Raw genomic sequence first — 23,582 nt, 5'->3', positions numbered from 1 at the left:
TATATATATATGGTGACGTGTTATGACACGTAGACTGGTCAAACAGTCAAAGAATTAAGGTTGGTTAACAGATACGAGCAACAACAGATACGAGCAAGTTAAATGGAGAAGGCACGAGCAGTCATACAAGTAATTCAATGCTCGTACCTGTTGAAGACATTTAAAGGTCAAAGATCGTGAAGAGTCAAATGAATGAATCTGACAACAAAAAAGAGCCCAGATACAGCATTTAATAAGTATTAAATACTGGAAACGTTAGAGAATATGTATTTAATGTATATGATTGCATAACGTAACATTTAAAGTCATTAATTGCCCATAATTGTCTTATTATGACAAAGGCAAAGTCTGTATTCCCAAAATGGCTATAAAAGGGAAAGTCACAAACAACTATAAGCACGAAAAAAACACTATTGGAATATACTTTGATTTACTTGCTTTCTGATTATATTATTCACAAATTTCTTTCTTTATATATTCTTTTCCGATTATCAGTAACCCGAGTTCTTCTAAATTTAAGCTTTGACCTAAAATCTAATTTTTGGTTAAACAGTGAGTTAAGCTTAAATAAAGAACTAGAGAGTCATATAGCTAACCCAACTCATGTGGAATTGAGACGTTGTTATCGTTGTTATTTTATGTTGCTAAGTTTTGAGAATTTTTATTGGATGACGTGTGAAACAATGGTATAAAATTTTTGGTTTTTTAATTTTATAACGCAAAAACTTGATCCTTGTTATGGTATTGTTCAAATTCATTGGTGAAAAGGTGAGTTCAGTTAGTTAGAAAATGTGTAGACTGGTCTTCCCATTACATTGTGTGTAAAGTTGATATGTTAATAGATTCAATTATAGAGGTGGCTCAAGGGGGAGGCTAGTAAAATTTTGCTTTATGTCCCAAAATTTTGAGATTCCAAAAAGTATTAATATTTCGCTTACACAATATTGAAGTTTGTAGGTAAAAAGTTCAAACTTTGTATATATAAGAAAATATAGAAAATTTACTTTTTAACATTTTTTTTTTAGAATTTTGAGTTAAACTATTCGAATCTTCATACTAATAAATAAAGTTTTTTATACAAGATCCAAACTAATATATTACAAACAAATGGCTAATATCTTATTAACTTAAATTAACCTTTGTTTATATAAACAATAATATTACTATGTAAAGTTCTTGTAAAAATACTACACTAGTACGAAAGGAAAAGGAAAGACAATATTAAATTTTTTGCATGTGTGTGTTGTTGTATAAAATTTAGATTCTTATTAAAATTTGGATTTAGGCCACTAATTTTGTCCAGTCGCCCTTGGTTCCAAATTGGATTTTATCTCATTAAAACTGAAATGGTGATGTTCCGCTGTGTTAAATTTTATGGGTGAAAAGTGAAAATTGTGTTAGAATGAGTGTTAATGGACATTGGGATTAACCTTATCCTCATAACTAGTAAAGTGTGTACACTAAGACTAGTTGACTAAAAGATGAGTGCAATTAGTTTGAAAATGTGCTAACTGATTTTTTCATTATATTATGTGTCAGGCTATGTTTTGCAGTAACTATTGGCAAGCCTCACTATAATGCATAAGTCATCCCTCAAGTTCTTTGTTGAGCCTCTATCTAAGAGAGTTCAAAAGTATGTTAAGATGCACTCACAAGTTGTTGAGTTGTTTAGGTATTTGGTTAAGTGCGGATCAAAAGTGGATCATATAAGGGAGGAAGACATTAGGACTTCAAAACTCAAATGAGGAGTAGGATGGGCATTCGTTTAGCGGAAAAATGACACAAGAAAGGACATCAAAATTTGAATACTAAGGAGAAAACTAATGTAAACTGGACTTCGAATTTTCTTGACAGGTCTTTTCAGCTCTTTATAAGTTGATTTTTATAAGTCTTACGTTTGTAAATTATGGAGTAAAACTAACTGATGATCTTCTTTAGTTTGATAGCATGAGATTTATGTACAACAAAAAAAAACGATTAATTGATGATACAATTATCACCATACAAAAAAAATTAAAGAAAACACAAAAAATATGGAGAAGATGGTGGTTTTTGAAAAGATGGAACAAGTAAAATCAACCATGATCCTGAGTTTAAGGGAGATAATCCGAAAGGAATTGGCAGAACACAGAGAAAAAACTGAATGAATAAACTGAACAAACTACCTCATATTATAATAAGGTTTTTGGATGAAGTGGGGATATCAAAGAAGGTAGATGCAGATATAGGTAATGGTAAGGCGAATAAATGATATTTTAAGTATGTGATCTTCATAGTACGTACGTCAGTATTTGATATTTAGGGTCGTGTTTGAAAAGTTATGTGTAATTACCTGGCAGTATAAAAGTATACAACCAACCTACCCTTCTGTAGCTTTCTAAATTATTTTAAACAATATGAGCCCACCAAAGCCTCCCAAAAGATTTTGACAGAAGAAGATAGCCCAACCGTCCCACTCCACCCCTCTCCCCCCCCCCCCCGTCCTTAGCCGGCTCATAACAAAGAGTAGAGGTGAATGGTTTTTATAGAGAAATCCAGATTGAAACTATTAATGATTCTACGTTAGCTCTAAAGTAAGGAGATCACTTAAAACCCCTCATGGAATTACTACATTCAATCATTTCACGTAGAACTTGGCTGGAAACTGAAGATTTGATGGGAAGGAATGTTTTCACAAGTGGTAGAAAGAGGAAACTATTTCTCACACAGCCCTACCTACGTACCCTATGTATTCGAGGAAGAGGTTGGAGCCGAAAAAGATCAGGTTCCACACATATGAGACAGGCAGAAGGCATGTGACGAACATTAATTGCATACTCTGGTAATTATGTAATGTTTATTTGATTGGACAAGTGTAATCACATTGACCAAATACGTTTTTTTTCACATTAACAAGTAGATCAGTTTTACTATGCCACAAACATATAGGTAAATAATAAATATCAAATTTTAATTCATAATGAGATATTTAATATAAATATTTGTATGTAAAAATATATTAAATAATTATGGATTAATAAATAATATGATAAAAATAATGGTAGCTTTCAAATAAACAATATTGTTACTTAAATTAATTAAAAAATCAACAAATTATTTAATTTTTGACCAGCTCATCTGAATATAAGTAAGCAAGATATGAGTAGAAAGTATTTTTATAATAAATATTTATAATATCCATTAAATAATAGAGCTAGTAAAATACAAAATAAGTGAATTTTAATGTGTGACAATTAGAGATATAAATAAGAAGTATTAGATATTATTTATAACTAGGTATTCAAACAACATGTTTTTCTTTAAAATAAAAATTATAAGTTAGTAACTAATATCATAAAGAATATTCGGTATCTTTACTATCTTTCCAATAACTAATAATTTAATTTAATATAATCAATTAAAGTTTCAATTATGAGGTTAATTTTATACGAACTCAATGAATATAAGATGAATTTTATGATTTGTTATACTTTTAAATAACAAAAATATAGATATGAGTTTAGAAGGTATTTTTCTTAATAATTATTTATAGTAATGAATAGAAAATAAAGCTAGTAAGATAGAATTTACATTTAACCACTAAGAAAATAAAGAGAGATTAAAACCAAAAAAAGAAAAGAAAATAAAGAGATAGAAAAGGGCAAAATATAAGAAGTTATGAAATTATATGGAAGCACATCATAATCAACACATTGGCTGGTTGAAAAATAAGAATAAGAGAAATAGTAAAAAGAATATTTACTTAATATATTTGAAAAAGAAAAGAAAAAGAAAATTAGAAAAGTTATACTATTAACTTATAATTATATAGTGTTACCACCAATTCTTACCTCCCCTTAAGAATTAAAGAGTATAGTTGTACCCCTTAAATAGAAATTTGAAATTGCAAAAAAAAAAATTAAGGTAAAAAAATAATTTTTTTTTCCGGGTGGGGTGGGGGTGGGGTGGGGGTGGAGTGGAGGGGTAGTAGGGTGAGTGGTAACGGAAAAACTGAAATTTGAAAAAAAAAGAAAGCCTTTTTTGGAGAGGGGGTGGGGTGGGTTGGTGAGGGTGGGGAAGGTTGAGAAAGAGTTTTGAAAAATGTTTTCCCTTCTCTTGATAAGGAAAACATTTTCCTCCAATTGGAGGAAAATGAATTCATAAGGAAAATATTTTCCAAAATATTTAAGCCAATCAAACATGAAAAAATTGAAAAATATTTTGCGAAAAATATTTTCCTTCATACCAAACACTCCCTTAGTCCCGAAATCTTAAATTTATAACTTTATTGCAAATTCTGAAGCGATTAGATACGAATTCTGAAGTGTATTTCGAACAACATAAATTTTGCAAATATTGATGCAAGGCGAGTATGACTTCAATGGTAGCCCCACTTCCCAATTAAATGGGCCCAACACCTGTGAGCCCATCTTGATAGGTTCAAAATAGTAAAAATAGCACGGTCTAATCAATTTTGGGACTGGTCATTCAAAAATAGCCAGCGTTTACCAAGTCAATGAAAAATAGCCACTATTTTGCTGCAACAGAGATCGGTCCAGCATAATATACTGGAGTTCGGTTCAGCTGTGCATGAACTTCCAGCATATTACGCTAGAACTCCAACACACGAAAAGTTCCAGCATAATATACTGGAGATTCGAGCACTTGTGTATGAACTTCTACCATATTACACCGGACCGTTATACTTTACTGGAACTCCAGTATATTATGCTGGAGTTCTAGTGTACTTATGCTGGAACTCCATCATATTATGTTGGAGTTCCAGCATACTTATCCTGGAACTCCAATATAATATGCTGTAGTTCAAGTATACTTATGCTGGAACTCCAGCATAATATACTAGCGCATTTTCTGGGTTTTGAACAGTATTTTCACTTAGATTTATCTTTACATGAAAAGTAGCTAAATTTTAATTACTTTTGAAACTGGACTATTTTTGAACGACCACTTGTAAATCTGGCTATTTCTGAATTTCTCCTTTTAAAATATGAAGAAGTAAAAAAAAAACGGTTTATCCCATTTTTATGTGCTTATTTATATTTATTTATTATTACTCGCTCTCATGTTTTACTTGCTTTTTCATACTCTAGGAATTCACATCAAAATATTTAATTGCTTTTATGTGATTATTTTTTTTAGATATAGGATTATGAATCTACCTAAAAACTAGTTTTATTCGAGCATATAGTTTTTAGTTTTTTTTTTTTTTTTTTTTTTGGTTTAAAAGATGCATTTCATCGGAATCTACCCGTCAGGGTGCCAAGTGACAGTAGCATTGTTTCGAGGGGGCACATATAGTACTTGGCATCTAGTTTAAAGCCATAAAATCAACTAATTGATAATTTTACAAAGCTGCTTATTATCTTGAATTACTTGCTACGTGATTGTGTAAGTCTAAATCCGTTTTATTTGGATTACATGCTCATATCCTTATGAAAGTGTATATTGAGTGGTGTCTGTACCTTTTCCTCAATTGAATTTGAACTCTAACCTAGTTAATAATATAAATAGCATCGCTACTGAAGAGGAGATGGAATAAGGAAGCAAAAAAGAGTGAGATGGGCTAATACTTGTTGCCAGATTTTGCATTTCAATTTCGTGTCATTCTTGGTTAAGGGACACATATTAAGCCAGAGAGAGACAAAAACATTGAGGAGGCTAAATTTGTTTTCGCTTCAATTTAGCTGTTTTACATGTGTTAATAATATTACTGCAAATTGTAGACAATGATCCTTTTTCATAAATCAACGCAAGTGTTTGTTGAAACATCACGAATATGCTCCAAATTCAACATAAATATAACAACTTTAGTGTGCAAATCTTCGTTCTTACTATACACGTTGCTTTTAACTTATAATTGTGCATACTCGTATATGAACAATAAAATTTGATAAGCTATATCAGAAATTTCAAATTCATAGAATCTTTATATATATATATATATATACTTTTGCACTTAATAAGAGGAGTATTCGCTTTATATTCAAATGTCGTTTTTATCCATTGGGTATCACTCTCCGGCCGTCAAATTCGCTTTATATTCAAATGTCGTTTTTATCCATTGGGTATCACTCTCCGGCCGTCAAATCCATTTCACAATCACTTGTTGAGGATGATGATGTGGAAGAGGTCTCTCTTTTCAACCTCCTATGCTTCGATGAGACTGTGGCAGTTGCTATAACAACGTCAAATCCATGGGAAAATTTAACTTTCTTTCTTTAAAGGGTTAGTTTATAACTTTAAATTCACATTATAGCTTACCTTGCAATATATAAAGTCACTTGATTTTTTGGCATTCTACAGCAGCTCTCTCTCTGCATCTCTTTAAGGGATATCTTCTGTATTCTCAAGATTTCTATGCATGAATGTGAGAAGTACTTGTGGAGAAAACTATCATTTCCTACACACCTTGCATATTGAGACTTGTCTGTGTCCTATGTGTATGAAACCATATCTTTACTTTTGGCTAAATTATGCAACACTTCCTGAAAACTCCTCGTAGAAGAAAATTTTGTTTTTGTGCAAAAGCAAGCTCGCTTCACCATAATAAATGAGTTCCAGAACCTTACACAATATCAAGCACTAAACAAGAAATAAATAAAAGACCAGCAATTATTCTTATGCTTCAGCTTCATTCACGATTTTTCCATAAAGATTTCAGTAGGTTTAAGGCATCCCCTAAGTGCATCATGCCCGAGTTGGGCTCTTTCATTGTCTCCAAATCCAAAAACCTGTCCACGATTTGTGACAACAACAGTGTGGTATAAGCCAGTGCTAATTTGAGATATGTGGTGAGATCTCAAACTCTCGAGGATCCGGGGCCTCAAAACTTTATCTGATGCTCCTCTATCAAGGAACCCGAGGCTACCAAAACCCATCCAACCAAAGCCATAAACAGAACCGTCCTCCACCAGGACAAAAGTTTTCCTCTTACTTGCACAAACCTACAACAATCCACAGATTTAATAGAGGTCAATGACTTACAAAGGGCGAAAAGGGAAGACGCGGCAGAAAAAATAAAGCTAGGCCAAGGCACTGTTGTTTACTTGACAAGCCTTGAAGTACTTGTCCTAATAGCCATTTAGTTATTACTCGTGTTTCACACTAGTTTGAGATATTTCATATCAAGTTGTGCCTTAACTATGCTGATCGTGTAATATCAACTTGCAAATGTAAGAGAATGCCAGACCTGAACAGCTAATTGGCTCTTAAGGCTGGTCAACAGTGATGGAGTTGTCTTATCAATCTCATCTCCATGCCCCAATGCACCACAGTAACCTTTCCCCCAAGTATACACCTGCAATCGCCGAAGATTAACAGTCAATTAGCAACTTCCTTGTTTGGTTTTTAGTGATAAGTCAACTAAATTTTAGCATTGATCAAATGAAATTAAGCTACCATGTGATTTTAGGTACAATGACTTACATATCCAGTGGAATCCAGTGCCACAACATGCTCAGCGCCAGCAGAAACACGAGCCACATAAATGCCCTGCCTACTAAACGACTGGATTGCACGTGGCTGAAGTTCATTGTGCTGTTCTCCGTGACCAAGGCAGAAATTAGTACCCGAACCAAAAGAGTAGAGTGTCCCATCATCACAAACTGCAAGTGCATAACTAGGACCAGCAGCAACCTGAACTACAGAACCGATAGATGCCAGTAGTTCTACACATGTCGGTGTTGGCCTATCCATTGTGTCACCATGACCAAGTTGACCAAGTGAATTTGTTCCACATGTGTAAACATGACCTTGCCTTGTGAGAAACATAGTAAAACTGAGACCTACAGCAACCTGAACCAGTTCCAACAGTGGTGAGCAATGTAGTATTCAAGATAGAAGTCAACAGTAAAATCCCCCATGTCAGCAGTGTTTTTTATGAGAACCTTTGGTGTGTGGCAGGCCAGTTCATACACTCATAAACAAATGGCACAACTGGAAATGATTCAACTGCGTAAAATTTAAAACTTAAAATTTGCAATTAAAATTAGTAGACATTTTGTAGGTGTTGTCCATGTCCAACTTAATCTGCTTTTCCCTTTTCATAGTCGTACGGGAAAAAAGAGTATTTATACTTGTTATATGGGGTACTTCTGATTTTGATCTTATAATACCTTCGGTTCGAATTTTAGCCTTCATTTATTCAAGAGTGGCTTGTTGAACCATTTTTCTCAAATTCCCACCCGACATATTTAGCTTCTTGCTCCTATGTTTAGTTGCAATAAATTTTGTGTCTTTTTCTTCAAATGCTTTTGTGGATGGTGAAGGGCAAGTTTGCAAGCTTCGGATAGAGAAGAGAAAGGATTTTCATTTTCATGTCGGGATTGGGTGGTGGGGCAGGAATGGAGTAGGAGAATGAAGGGTGGGAACATGTTGCCAGGCGAGGATAGGCAAGGCTTGGGATTGGCGGGGCTTGGATGACTAGATTAGACATTAGAGGGTGGCAGGGCTGGCCGGATGACGGGCGGCTGCAGTCAAGCCAACCGACGGGTTTAGGAGACACTAAAGGAGTGTATGGAAGGCAAAATGCTCAACTTTTTCTTTTTTCTTTTTTTCCTACTTTAGTTTCTAGTTTTATTATCCCACTTTTTTAATCAATTCTGTCATGAGTATGGTTACAAGTAAGCACGAAAGGAGTTCCAGTCCCTGTTTTGGCTGTTCCCTGAATTTCTCCATTATTCTCTGAATCTCTGGTTAAGGCATATCACATTTTATTATTTTGCCCGTTAAATTACTGAACTTCCCTCAGAACCCGAAGATTTTGAACTTGTCTGTTCAGTTGTAAAGAATTCTTCAAATTTGGGCTAAAAGTGCCATTTCAGATAATGAAGGCTATGAGTGCGACTCGAAAATCACAGGAACCAAAATGGGATTTACCCCCATGGCTCCTGAAACAAAGGCTAAAACTATTATATTTCCAATTTGTATCTTAATTGTGAACGATCCATTGTTTACAAGTCTTTTGATAGAAACTAACATTATACCTATGTCCCAATATTTTATCTTGGTCAAATTACAAAAACAGTTCAAATTATGTAAATTTATCTCAAGAGATGGCCCAAAAATATAACCAATGCTACTTTATGACTAACTTTTGAGTAGCTCAATGTTGGAAAGTAACAAATAGTTAAGATAGACAAAAAAGCAAAAACAAAAAGAAGTGCCTAGCCTGGTTGGATGCTATAACCTTTAACAACGTGCTAACTCAACCAATAGTGTGGTTAATCGTGTTGATCTTTAACCTATCATTTCAGCTTATCTAGCCTAGTTCTGATGACAAAGAGACAAGGATATAAAGGGTTATTTCAAATCTTTGAAGACTGCATATAACAAGTATCACAAGATTGTAATCAAATTAGTAAAACTTGATTAGAAATTAGACGAAAAACACTTTTGATAATATAGAAAGAGTTAACAAAAAATGAGTTACAAATCCTAGAGTGATTTGGTCAAACAGGAGACATTGGTCTGAACCACCAATTCAGACCAATTAGATAAATAAATAGACGTAAACTGTGACATCATTCTGGCTATTTCATAAACTCAAAAATGGATAAAAAGGCAAACAATTTTCCCTATAATAACATTGGTTTATTTGTCTGTTACTTATCCTTTCATTCTCCATATTTTTTGTAACTGGACTTGATAAGAAAAGTCCACAGATTCCTGACAGTTACTGATATCCTCCTAGGTTCATGACTTTAAGTTGCAAATATTTCAAATCAGATTTGCAGCAAAGGAAAAAGACTTCAAATTATCACATCATTTTTCTTTTCCCAGTTCTCCTCCAACAAAAAAAGAGTAAATCTTGAAGCACTATCATACTTCAACTTATCAGGAAAAAAATATCATGAAAGAGTATCATTTATTCCCAAATTGATCTAGCAGTATTATATGATCGACTTTTTATTTAATCATTAGATGTTTCTTCCCAAATTTTTCTAGAACTGGGGATTTCCTGATCTTCTTCGTTATCCTTGTGGCAATTTAGTTGTAAACAATGTCTAGAATTCGAATCTCTATCCCCGTAACGAGGTAATCTCATCAATTAGTTGGTTGACATATAAAAAGAAATTTACCTGCTTGCAACGAATGTTTTTCAATGCTTCAACCATCCTAGGCCTGAAGATTGGGCGTCCGGTGTCTATATGCCCACAACAGTATGCAGAGTTGTCTCCACATGTGAACACCTACACCAAGAATTTTAAACCTCGTGAATGATAGAACATTCATTCCTATACTAAATATTTTATTTATGGTAGCAAAAGATAAAATGCCAGTTTTTAGCATATCTCCAACAGAGAAAAAGAATCTCCAGCTAAAATGCTCTTTAAGGATTTAAAACAAAAACATAAGAGCATGTAACAGACATTGTATGAGCAATGAACATTCAAGAACCAATACAAATTAAATGGAATCACAGCATGTTCTTTTTTTTATTTTTTTCGATAGACAACATAGACCAATCACTCATGGCTAAAGAGAATATCTGCCTTTAAGGTTAATATGTTTGTCTAAGGGTGGTTTAATTGTTACAAGGAGACACTTGTCTAATACTGGTAGAAGGTTACTTCACTCTATATGTGCCTCGTCATTACTTGAGGGTCATATAGGAAATCAGCTAAGATAAGCAGCTTATGCAACCTACTGCAGTAAAGGGATGTCTAAGAAATAGGAAAATTAAGAGCTTTCTCATTACGAGGACACCAATCCATGAAAAGGTTCTCTTTCTATACTTCTGTTTTCCTTTTTTCTCCTTTTTATTCTTTGGTTGTTAGAATAATGTAGGAGACTTATCCTCAACTCTCATAGTTTCTTCCCTCTAAATTAAATCTCTTTCTTTTCATTCTCTCTGAGCAGAGAGAGGCATCAAAAAGGAGAGCAAACTAGGTAAAAAGACACTATGGTTAACAGAGTAGATAAACTTGCCACAAACAACATAATGTGAAACACACACACAAATCATTATTTGAGGCAAACAAGTTCAGTATAATTAAACCACCCTTAAACAAACATATTAACCTTGAAAATATTATATCTAGCTCTATTTTAGTTTTATACTCGCAAGCAAAAAGAATCAGACTAATCTTTACATATCATGCATGCAAAAAACAAAGTACACATACAAGGTAAATTGCCGTTACAGAAATAGGAGAAGTTGATGATATATGACAGTTTTCTAACCTGTCCAGACCCTGTGACAAAAGCAGCATGATTATGAGAAGCTGAAACTTGGGCGACTTGTACGGGAAGAGGAAAGCTAATTCGAGTAAATTCCACACACTGAGTTGTTTCAGGCCCATGACCGAGGACGCCGGATAAACTGGAACCACAAGAGTATACTTTTGATCCTTTGATTAGCAATGTGTGATACCTGCCACTCCTAATTTGCATCTGCCAATAACGCATTACAGTAAGTAACCACAATAGAGGAAGCCCCCGCCCCATATTTTCCTAGAAAACTGATTAGCCAAAATCTCAAGATATTAAACTTAGAAAGATAGAAATCAACCAGCCAATCCAACTAATCCTCAAACAAAAAATAGTTAGGTCGGTTCTATGATTCATCTATATCCATTCCGCTCTATTCAGTCCAATTTATTTACACTACTAAATAATTTATCTAAACCTTCCATACAAGTCTCTGACCAAACTAAAAGGACACCCATCAGACACAACTGCACCTAATATTGACTACTCTATGTGAAGCAGCAAAATCATGTACTCCTTCCACAAGCATATCTGACTAACATAAAACTAGTTTCTTAAAACATTCCATCGATCCACGCACTCAAGGGTGCGGTCTAGTGGTCAATGAAGTGGGGGTTGAGAACCATGAAGTCTCAAGCTCAAATCTCAGCAAAGGCAAAAAGCATAGTAGGTGATTTCTTCCCATCTGTCCAACCCTTGGTGAACAAAGTTACCGGGTGCGAGGTACCACGTATTCCGTGGAGTCAAGTGCGCACACGTTGGCCCATACACCATGGTTATCCAAAAAAAAATTCCATCGATCCATATGCCTCTGTGTGTGTGTGTATTTAATAGTAACTAATACTCCATCCATATACTTATTAGTCCAGAATAGGAAAACAGCATTCAATTCAAGGAAGTGACACTTAAGCTAATGAATTATAGTTTTCCAAGAAATAGTACATTGCCTGCAGAGGTTACAACCGTATCAGAGGACTGTTCCAACCCTTGCAAGAACCTCAAAAGGCGCTTCCAATTGTCATTACAGCGTCCGAGCAGCTCTTTCTGAGCATCACAATGCAGAGAGGCATAAAAAGGATGATTCCAACAAAGCTGAAACACAGCATAATCAACCAAAGACTTAAACTTTTGAGGAACCAAACTGTGGGTTCCACTAAAAGTCCTTGAAGTTAGCTCCAAACATATTAAATCAATAGCACCTAATCGACCTGACGTCAATATTTCAAGAATCAAATGTACTGGCAAATCCTCCATTGATGCTGACCTCAAACGATCCCCCATTTTAGCCCACCACAAAAAGAGAAACGACACTGAATAGCTTAAAGATCAAATTTTTAAACGAAAACGGAAACAATTGAGACAATTTATGAAGAAAAAATCAGATTTAAGAAAATTTGATGAAATTGAGTAGGAAAATGAGGGATTAAATGTTAAAATCTTATTACTTAAGTTGAAATAAATCATCAGAAGTGAGAACCCCAAAGCTCAAACTTGAATGAACAAAACGAAATCAAATATTTTTTTCTAGCAAATTACTAGAAAACCGACTAAAAAACCACCAAAATTGAAACTTTCTCAACCTAAATTTGAGCAAATAACGGATCCAATAAAACTGAAAGAGAAAAAATTGTTGGGGCCTTAATAAACAAGAAATTTAAGGCAAGTAGGTAAGAAAGAGTCTAATAGTGGAATCTTTAAATAGAAGTGGAGAAAGAGGAGAGTGACCAGTGAAGCTTTTTAATTTCGGTGCCAATTAACTTAGCCTTTAAGCCGAAATGCTGACTGAATAATAGTAATAAAGAATTGAAGATTAAAGTTAGAGAAAATGTCCAACTTGGAAAGACCAAAGTTACAGGCGAAAGCTTCTCTTTTTCTTCTGCTTGCTTTATGGCCACATTTCCACTCTGATTTTATTCTTTTCTTCTTTTTTTATTTATTTATTTTTTGTTTGTTTTGATTTGGTCAAAAAAATGCTTTGAAACTATTTGATTGAGAGCTGGTGCTCTTTGTTATCTTGTTATGTTGTCGTCATATACAAGTACATTTTTTCTACGTGGACAAACCACAACATCCCACGTAGGATATTTTCTGTGTCAGTGGGCATTGCTTTGGAAGAGGAAATAGATGTATATGTATGACAAGAGAGACGCCCGAGAGCTGCAATTCAGCTGGTGTTACTTTGGACTTGCCTATAAATAGGGGTGTTCATGGTACTGTATGGATTGATTTTTCCCTTAAAAGAAATCAAACCAAGTAAGTCGATTTTTCAAATATTAGAATCAAACCAAATCAGTTAAGTCGGTTTTTTCTCGATACGGTTTATGTCGGCTTTTGTCGGTTTTTCGATTTTTTCGGTTATTTATCGGGTTTTTCTTAAATATAAGACATACACTACCAAACACATATTCCGACGATCATATTTTCAACGTAACACTATCAAATCAATGGTCCTTTGAGAAATTTATTATTTACAAAGATATATTGATGATAATTGAATCTAATAGTGATGAATAATTTAAGGACTCAATCAAAAATAGATCTCACCGGAGTTTGAAGGCCTACCGGTGAGGGTTTTGCCTCAACAGAACAGTGACGAGGAGGGGGGGGGGGGGGTAAAGGGTGGTTGTGGTTGAATGGGAGGTCGCCGCCTAGTCGGTCATCACCTCCGGAGGCGGCGATTGGTGGCGATGCGGCGACAGAAATGGAGGGAGAGAGGAGCCGGCAGATGCTATGTTAAAATGAAAGAGGAGATGGTAAAGAAGGTTTCTTTAAATGTATTTTTTTTTTGTTAATTACATATATCAAATTTTTATGGCAAAATTACATGTGTCATTTTTTGATTTGGTCCATTTGACATGTCATTGACAGGTGCAACTCACACATATGGTTTGTTGTACTCGGGTGTTTACTTGACCTACTTAATAGCCACTTGAAGTGTTAAAATGAAAAATGGCTTAGTTGAGGTATTCAGTTGATCGTTGAGAACAACTTAAAGGGGCGCTTTATGTATTTTGCCTTTTCAAACTGGAAAAAAACGTACACCCGTCCACTATACTAGAGATATATTTTTACTTTTACTTGTCCACTAAATTAAATCAAAAGAAAGATAGCAAAATTTTCTGTTTTACCCTTATCATTAACTACCCATTCCACAAATTATTTTTAAGACTTTTGAAAATGCTATCATTATTATGGGTAAAATTATACAATATATATTTTATTTATTATTTCTTAATGAGCGTGAAAAGTCCAAAGTGGACAACTAAAAGTGAACGGACGGAGTAGTAATCACGTGAGATTTATTAGCTACATTTTTTCCAATATTAATTAGCTATGATGAGTAATGAAAAAAATTAGAAGAAAAAAAAATACAGTAGAATATCTGCTCGTATCAATAATATTATTAATAGCAATAAAAGCTCAAAAAAAATATTTTCTATTATGAAACAATAAAGAAGAAGAATAACATAGCAAAGAAAAGTAAAGGGAGAGAATTCTTATTAATATGGGATGAATTACAATGGAATAGAACCCTCTATTTATAGGGAGAGGGTGACTTAGCCACCAAGTAATAAACCCTAGAATCTCTCTAAATATAGACATTTACCATAAATAAAATTCGATTTATAACACTCCCCCTTGAATGTCTATTCAACAGATAATGTGCCTCGTTAAAACCTTAACTAAAATAAAACCCAGTGGGTAAGAAATTCTAGAGAAGGAAAAAGAGTACACATATCTAATAATACGCCTTTTGGTTGCCTCGTTAAAAATCTTGCAAGGAAAACCCAGTGGGACAAAACCTTGTAACGGAAAAAGAGTACAACGCGTATTAACTCCCCCTGATGAGAGCATCAATTCACATCCTTAAGCATTTGCATTCCAATCTTGTGCACCATCTTCAAAAGATCTTTGGTAGATATTTGATAAACAAATCAGGCATATTAACTTGAATGAATATATTGCACCTTGAAATCATCATTCTTGATAGAGATGGATTGTCTTAATATGATCTTGTTGGAATCGTCAGTTCAATATCTTCACATAGAGGTGAAAACTCTTGCTATCATATTATGATGCATATAGTTATAGCAAGATACATTTGTGCACAAATCGCACTGAGGATGCAGTACTTCATGACCATGAATTCTATATGCTTTAAGCAATTTAAATCCTTCAGGGATTGTTAAGTCATATAAGCCATATAATAGACTTTAGATGCATATCAAGTTTTCATGTCATGCTAGACATATAAGATATCGAAAACTGATTGCACATACCATTGACTTTATACTTTCAAGTGTTTGAACTACATGCATGTTCAAAACTACATGTCTTTCATATGAAACCAATTCTATTCGAAATTGCTTCACCAGACTTAAGATCCTCATATATATTTAGCGGTATCATAGATGTCGTCGACGAACATTTTATATCGGTTTCAACATTTTTAATAAAGACATAACATAGAGATCTCTTCATTCGTTTCAGGTACCTAAACCTCTATTGAGATTTTATGAAGCATTATGTCATGTGATCTTCTAGATCACTTGTCTCCTTTATTATGATCGTTTGCTCATCTTCTTTATCAAGAAGTTTATTTGAAACCGATTTGTCTATATGCTTTAAGCGTACCATAGACTTTGTCCTTCTAGAACTTAATAGGAGCATTTGCAACGAGAATATAGTTACTTTCTTTGGGTCAACAAATGCGCTTGGCATGCTTTGCAATATATTGCAAATGAATTATCTTTTTATGAACTTCAAATTGTGGAAATTGGTTCTTAATTATCAATTTGTAAGTTTTAACTATAAAATGAATTAATTTGACTTCGGTCAACGTTTTGGGTAAACGGACTCGGACCCGTGATTTGATGGTCCCAGAGGGTCCGTAGGAAAATATGGGACTTGGGCGTATGCCCGGAATCGAATTCCGAGGTCCCGAGCCCGAGAAATAAATTTTTTAAAGGAAATTATTTTCTGAAATTGTTTAAGGACAATTGAAATGAAATTTGATTAGAACATGTTAGTATCGGGCCCGTATTTTAGTTTCGGCGCCCGGTACAGGTCTTATATATGATTTAAGATGTTTCTGTGAAATTTGGTGAAAAACGGACGTCGTTTGACGTGATTCGGACCTAAATTGCTAAAGTTGATGTTTTATGAAGTTTGAGAAAAATCCTTTGATTTTGAGGTTTAATTCGTTGTTATTGAGGTTATTTTGGCAATTTGATCGCACGGATAAGTTCGTATGATGTTGCTGAGTTAGTACCTATGTTTGGTTGGAAGCCCCGAGGGCTCGGGTGTGTTTCAGATGTGTTTCGGGAGGTTTTGAACTTAAGAAAAATTGCAGAAAAAGCTGTACAGGTGTTCTGGTATTTCCTTCTTCGCGTTCGCGCGATGGCCCTCGCGAACGCGATGTGTAATTTGTTGCTGAAGGAATTTCCTTCTACGCGAACGCGTAGCCCGGGTCGCGAACGTGAGGCAGTAGGGGGCTATACCTTTGCGAACGCGGTCCTCGCCACGCGAACGCGAAGACCAAATGGGCCTGGGCAAGGGGAGGGGTAGTTACCTTACGCGAACGCGACCCGTTGGACGCGAACGCGAGGGCTCGAGAAGCTAAAGCTTCGCGAACGCGAAGGCTTAACCAGCCTGACCCATCGCGAACGCGAAGGGTCTGTCGCGATCGCGTAGAGTAAAATCGCCCAGTTAAATTTTAAAACTTCAGAATAGTAGCCTTACGGGATTTCATAAAATTTTCATAAACCCCTTCTTCTCCAAAGCTCTTGGGCGATTTTTGAGGCACTTCTTCACCAAAACTTCTTGGGCAAGTAATCTTTAACTTGTTTTCTTCCATTTTCATCAACATCTATTAGATTTCTAGGCCTAAAAAATGTGAATAAGGGTAGAAAATTAGGGGTTTGGGTAGAACTAGGGCACTAGGGCTTTTTGATTAATTGTGATTTAGACCTCGTTTTGGGGTCGAATTCTGGAAATAATTATATATTTGGGCTCGTGGGCGAATGGGTGATTTGATTTTGGTCCGAACCTCGGGTTTTGACCAAGCGAGCCCGGGGTCGAGTTTTGAATTTTTGGGAAGAATGATTAGAAAGCTATAATTAAGCATTGGAATTGGATTTTTTAGCATTTATTGATGTTATTAAGTCGATTATGTATAGATTCGATTGGATTGGAGCCTAATTTGAAAGGAAAAGCGGTGATTGAGGCTTGAGTTGGCCGTGAAAGTTCGAGGTAAGTGTTTGGTGTAACCTTAGCTTGAGGGATTAGGAGTTGTGTCCTATTTGCTATTTGCTGCTTGTTGAGTACGACGTATAGGCATGGTGACGAGTATCTATACGTTGATGTCAAGCATGACCGTGAGTCTTATATTGTGATTTTCATGACTTCGTTGTATTATTCGTGCCTTGGTGAAGATTTATATCTGTTGTGAAAAGTTGTGGAAAGAATCGTGACCTATGAACATTGAGGAGTGTTGGCTCCAGTTGTATAACGAATTGTGAAATTATAAGTGATAATTGAAACTCTAGAGCATTGGCTCGAGTTGTAAAGTGAAATGTGAAGTAAAAGTGAGAAAGAGAAGAGATCATTATGTTGTCCCTTGCGGGGCTATTGTTGAGTTGTGGTTCCCTTATATTGTGTTCTTAATTGATATTACGGATACTTAGGTTGATGATTCTTTGTGTTAGGTAAGGATTATGGGTATAGCTAAGGTAGTTAGGTGTTGTATCCAGTTTGGGTATAGCTGAGGTAGTTAGGTGTTGTAACCAGTTTGGGTATAGCTGAGGTAGTTAGGTGTTGTAACAAGTTTGGGTATAGTTGAGGTAGTTAGGTGTTGTAACAAATTTGGTTATAGCTGTTTTTCCCTTGCCGGGATAGGGTAGACCTTTTGATCCCTTGTCGGGACTCTCGTTATAATTGTAAATATTATATATGGATCGGGTTGCACGCCGCCAATATTATGTATGGATCGGGTTGCACGCCGCAACAATATTATATATGGATCGGTTTGCACGCTGCAATAATATTATATATGGATCGGGTTGCACGCCGCAACAATATTATATGGGAGCGGGTGGTACGCCTACCACGAGATATAATAAAATGGGAGCGGGTGGTACGCCTACCACGAGATGTAATGAAATGGGAGCGGGTGGTACATACGCCTACCACGAGGTATAATGAAATGGAAGCGGGTGGTACGCCTACAACGAGATACATGAAATGGGATCGGGTTGCACGCGTGCAACAAAATGTGAATAGAAAGTGAAGCTGCCTTTGTTTTCCTTATCCTTTTTAGGAGTTGAATTTTGGTTTTCTGATAATTCTCTTGAGATTCTGTTTTATCTGTTATTCCCCGAAGCATGTTTCCCCCTCCCATCTTTATTTGTTTATTTCTGCTTTACTTTCCGCTGTATATTATATAATTGGACAATTTATTTGGTGGTCTAGTCCTAGCCTCGTCACTATTTCGCCGAGGTTAGGCTAGGCATTTACCAGCACATGGGGCGGTTGTGCTGATACTACACTCTGCACTCTTTTGTGCAGACCCCAGTGTTGTCGATTTCGGACCGTAGGTTGGAGGCTATTTTTAGTTCATGCGGAGATCCAAGGTAGACCTGCAGGCGTCCCCAAGCACTGGCGTCTCCTCTATCCTCATTTCCTGTTTCATCTTCCTTATATTCAGAAATAGTGTATTGATATTTTCTTCAGACTTTGTATGTAGTAAATCTTAGACCGTCCGTGATACCATGACACCAGTTCCGGGTAGTCAAGGTTCAAGCAGTTGTATTAGATATTCGTGTTCAGATAGCTTATGGCTTCTTTCTTCCGCTTATGTTAAGTTCCGCTGTTTAAATGTTATTATTATTATTAAAATTGCTAATGAATATAAAATGAGTAAAAAGGGTAAATTGTGAAATTAATTGGCTTGCCTAGCTCGTACTAGTAGGCGCCATCACGACTCCCGAGGGTGGGAATCCGGGTCGTGACAAGTTGGTATCAGAGCTCTAGGTTACATGGGTCTCACAGTTCACAAACAAGCTTAGTAGAGTCTGAGGGATCGGTACGGAGACGTCTGTATTTATCCCCCAGAGGCTACAGAGATAGGAAAAACTTCACATTTGTTCTTTCTTGTCGTGCGGTTTGGTTTCTCAATGCTGATTGACACCTCTACTCTTGTCCTTTCGCGAATGGTGAGGTCACGTACCGCTTCTTCAGCCGGGCAGCAGCACAGACCGGTGATAGATTAGCTACGTCTTTGGAGGCTTTGTGGAGATTGGATAAGTTTCCCCAAGCTCTTCACTATTACATTCAACGGTGCATCTACTGAGGATCCCCAGGATTATCAACACAGCCGTCATGAGGTTCTTAGAAACATGGGGATAGTTGAGACCAATAGGGTCGATTTTGCTACTTTTCGCTTGTCTGGATCTGCCAAGACTTGGTGGAGAGATTATTGTTTGGCTAGACCAGCCGGATCGCCAGCTTCGACTTGGGAGCATTTCACGCAGTTATTTCTGGAGAAGTTTCTCCACATCACTCACAGAGAGGTATTAGAGGGAGAGGTAGAGGTATTAGAGGTGGAGGTAGAGATGCAGGAGGTGGAGGTAAATGTATTAGAGGTGGAGGTGCAGGTATTGTTCTGGTTTGTGGTAGAGAAGCTTCGGTTTTATTTTGCGCCGTATCTGGTCATGCCTAGTGATTCTTTGAGTTCCCCTGTTTATGTGTCTACGCCGGTAGGTGATTCTATTGTGGTGGATCGCGTCCATTTTTCATGTATAGTGGTTATTGGAGGTCTTGAGACTCGTGTAGATTTGCTTCTTCTGGACATGGATGATTTCGGTGTTATCTCTTATGTGAAGGCTCGACGTATGGTCGAGAAGGGATGTTTGGCCTATTTGGCATATGTTCATGATTCTAGTGCTGAGGTTCCTTCCATAAATTCCGTGCCTGTTGTTCGTGAGTTTCCTGAGGTTTCCCCTTCAGACCTGCCGGGTATGCCGCCCGACAGGGATATTGACTTTTGCATTGATTTGGCTCCGGGTACTCAGCCTATTTCTATCCCGCCGTATCGTATGGCCCCGCATGAGTTGAAGGAGTTGAAGGAGCAGTTGCAAGACCTGCTTGAGAAAGGTTTTATTAGACCCAGTGTTTCGCCCTGGGGCGCGCCGGTGTTGTTTGTTAAAAAGAAGGATGGGTCGATGCGAATGTGTATTGATTACCGGCAGTTGAACAAGGTTACAATCAAGAATAAGTATCCATTGCCGAGGATTGATGATTTGTTTGATCAGCTCCAGGGTGTCAAGGTATTTTTGAAGATTGACTTGAGATCTGGCTACCATCAGTTGAGGATTAGGGCATCCGATGTCCCTAAGACAGCTTTCCGCACTCGGTACAGGCATTATGCGTTCTTGGTGATGTCATTCGGGTTGACAAATGCCCCAGCAGCTCTTATGGATTTGATGAACCGAGTGTTCAGGCCCTATTTGGATTCCTTCGTGATAGTCTTCATGATGATATTTTGATATATTCCCGCAGCCGGGAGGAGCACGAGCAGCATCTTAGAGTTGTTCTTCAGACTTTGAGGGATAGTCAGTTGTATGCCAAGTTTTCAAAGTGTGAGTTCTGGTTGAGTTCAGTTGCATTCCTGGGTCATGTTGTGTCAGTAGAAGGTATTCAGGTTGATCCGAAGAAGATTGAGGCAGTCAAGAACTGGACTAGACCAGCATCAGCTACAGAGATTCGGAGTTTCTTGGGATTGGCAGGCTACTATCGTCGGTTCGTGGAGGGGTTTTCATCTATCGCAGCCCCGATGACCAGGTTGACCCAGAAGGTTGCCCAGTTCAGGTGGTCGGACGAGTGTGAGGCGAGCTTTCAGAAGCTCAAGACAGCTCTGACTACGGCACCGGTGTTGGTTTTGCCCACAGGTTCCGGGCCTTATACAATTTATTGTGATGCATCTCGTATTGGATTTGGTGCAGTGTTGATGCAGGATGGCAAAGTCATTGCCTATGCTTCACGGCAGTTGAAGATCCATGAGAAGAACTATCCGGTTCATGATTTGGAGTTAGCATCCATTGTCCACGCGTTGAAGATCTGGAGGCATTATCTGTATGGCATGGCATGTGAGGTGTTCACGGATCACAAGAGTTTTCAGTATTTGTTCGAGCAAAAGGAGTTGAATTTGAGGCAGAGGAGGTGGTTGGAGTTGTTGAAAGATTATGATATCACTATCCTATATCATCCGGGAAAGGCCAATGTGGTGGCCGATGCTTTGAGTAGGAAGTTAGCCGGTATGGGCAGTCCTTCTTATATTCCGGTCGGTGAGAGACCGCTTGCTTTGGATGTTCAGTCTTTGGCCAATCAGTTGTGAGGTTGGATGTTTCTGAGCCCAGCCGTGTGTTAGCTTGATCAGTCGTTCGTTCATCATTGTTGGAGCGTATCCGAGAACGGTAGTATGATGATCCTCATTTATGTGTCCTTAGAGACACGGTGCAGCGCGGAGGTGCCAAGCAGATTACCTTGGGTGATGATGAAGTTTTGAGATTGCAGGGTCGAGTTTGTGAGCCTAATGTGGATGGACTCCGAGAGTTGATTTTATCAGGATCTGCGGCAGCATTATTGATGTAGGAGAATGAAGAAGGATATTGTTGCGTATGTGGCTCGGTGTTTGAATTGTCAGCAGGTTAAGTACGAGCATCAGAGGCCCGGTGGTTCATTTCAGAGTATTGAGCTTCCCGAGTATGAGTGGGAGCGTATCACTATGGACTTCGTAACTGGACTCCCGCAGACTTGGAAGAAGTTCGACGCAGTATGGGTCATTGTTGATAGGCTGACCAAGTCAGCGCATTTCATTCCTATGGCAGTCTCCTATTCTTCTGAGAGGTTAGCTGAGATCTATATCCGGGAGATTGTTCTCCTTCATGGTGTGCCCGTGTCTATCATTTCGGACCGAGGTACGCAGTTTACCTCGCGTTTCTGGAGAGCAGTTCAGGGAGAGTTGGGCACACGGGTTGAGTTGAGCACAGCATTTCATCCCCAGGAGGACGGGCAGTCCGAGCGGACTATTTAGATTTATGAGGATATGCTCCGAGCTTGTGTCATTAACTTTGGAGGCTCGTGGGATCAGTTTTTGCCTTTAGCATAGTTTGCCTACAACAACAGCTACCAGTCGAGTATCCAGATGACTCCTTATTAGGCCTTGTATGGTAGGCGGTGTCGGTCGCCGGTTGGATGGTTCGAGCCGGGAGAGGCTCGGTTGTTGGGTATGGATCTGGTTCAGGATGCCTTGGGCAAGGTCAGGATCATTCAGGATAGGCTTCGTACAGCTCAGTCCAGGCAAAAGAGTTATGCCGACTGTAAGGTTCGAGTTTTGGCTTTCATGGTCGGCGAGCGGGTATTGCTCGAGTGTCGCCTATGAAGGGCGTGATGAGATTTGGGAAGAAGGGCAAGCTTAGCCCTAGGTTCATTGGTCCGTTTGAGATTCTTGATCGAGTGGGAGAGGTGGATTATAGACTTACGTTGCCATCGAGCTTATGAGCCGTGCATCCAGTGTATCATGTGTCCATGCTTCGGAAGTAGCACGGCGATCAATCCCACGTGTTAGATTTCAGCATTGTCCAGTTGGACAGGGACTTGTCTTATGAGGAGGAGCCGGTAGCTATTCTAGACCGGCACATTCGTCATTTGAGATCGAAGAGTTTTCCTTCTGTTCGTGTTCAGTGGAGAGGTCAGCCTCCTGAGGCATCGACCTGGGAGTCCGAGTATGATATGCGGAGCCGTTATCCGCATCTTTTCCCCGACTCAAGTACTTCCTTCTTTTGTCCGTTCAAGGACAAACGGTTGTTTTAGAGGTAGAGAATGTGATGACCTAAAAGGTTTAGGTCATCACTTGTTTTAAAATGAAATTCTATGTTCCGAGGCCTTAAAAACCTCTCTTAGCATCATCTTGATTTGCGTGCGCAGTCCGGGCGCGTAGCCGGAAAGCCTAAATGTGAAAATCTGTGAAAAATAATAAGTTTTGACTATAAAATGAATTAATTTGACTTCGGTCAACATTTTGGGTAAACGGACTCGGACCCGTGATTTGACGGTCCCGGAGGGTCTGTAGGAAAATATAGCACTTGGGCGTATGCCCGGAATCAAATTCCGAGGTCCCGAGCTCGAGAAATGAATTTTTTAAAGGAAATTATTTTCTAAAATTGTTTAAGGATAATTGAAATGAAATTTGATTAGAACATGTTAGTATCGGGCTCGTATTTTGGTTCCGGCGCCCGGTACAGGTCTTATATATGATTTAAGATATTTCTGTGAAATTTGGTGAAAAACGGACGTCGTTTGACGTGATTCGA

At 37.5% G+C, this 23,582-nt stretch overlaps 1 protein-coding gene across 1 annotated transcript; it reads right to left on the bottom strand.

The window, feature by feature from the left end:
• On the bottom strand, window positions 6,486-13,091 carry LOC109228950 (probable E3 ubiquitin-protein ligase HERC3). The gene is made up of 6 exons (XM_019394228.1): window positions 12,154-13,091; window positions 11,185-11,394; window positions 10,080-10,190; window positions 7,426-7,794; window positions 7,190-7,297; window positions 6,486-6,944 (listed from the first exon to the last, which is right to left on the bottom strand). Exons 1-6 carry the CDS (start codon window positions 12,490-12,492, stop codon window positions 6,636-6,638), a joined length of 1,446 nt encoding a protein of 481 aa, XP_019249773.1. The 5' UTR covers window positions 12,493-13,091; the 3' UTR covers window positions 6,486-6,635.

The sequence above is a fragment of the Nicotiana attenuata genome, chromosome 7 (assembly GCF_001879085.1).
Source record: "Nicotiana attenuata strain UT chromosome 7, NIATTr2, whole genome shotgun sequence".
Classification (NCBI taxonomy): domain Eukaryota; kingdom Viridiplantae; phylum Streptophyta; class Magnoliopsida; order Solanales; family Solanaceae; genus Nicotiana; species Nicotiana attenuata.
The sequence above is the reverse complement of the archived record's forward strand: the minus strand, read 5'-3'. Positions and strand labels throughout refer to the sequence as shown.

Coding starts and splice junctions, on each gene's coding strand:
- LOC109228950 (XM_019394228.1), bottom strand. CDS start 12,492: ATGGGGGATCGTTTGAGGTCAGCATCAATGGAGGATTTGCCAGTACAT. Junction 10,191..11,184: donor TTGTCACAGGGTCTGGACAG/GTTAGAAAACTG, acceptor TTCTTGGTGTAG/GTGTTCACATGTGGAGACAA. Junction 7,795..10,079: donor AAAACATTCGTTGCAAGCAG/GTAAATTTCTTT, acceptor GAACTGGTTCAG/GTTGCTGTAGGTCTCAGTTT.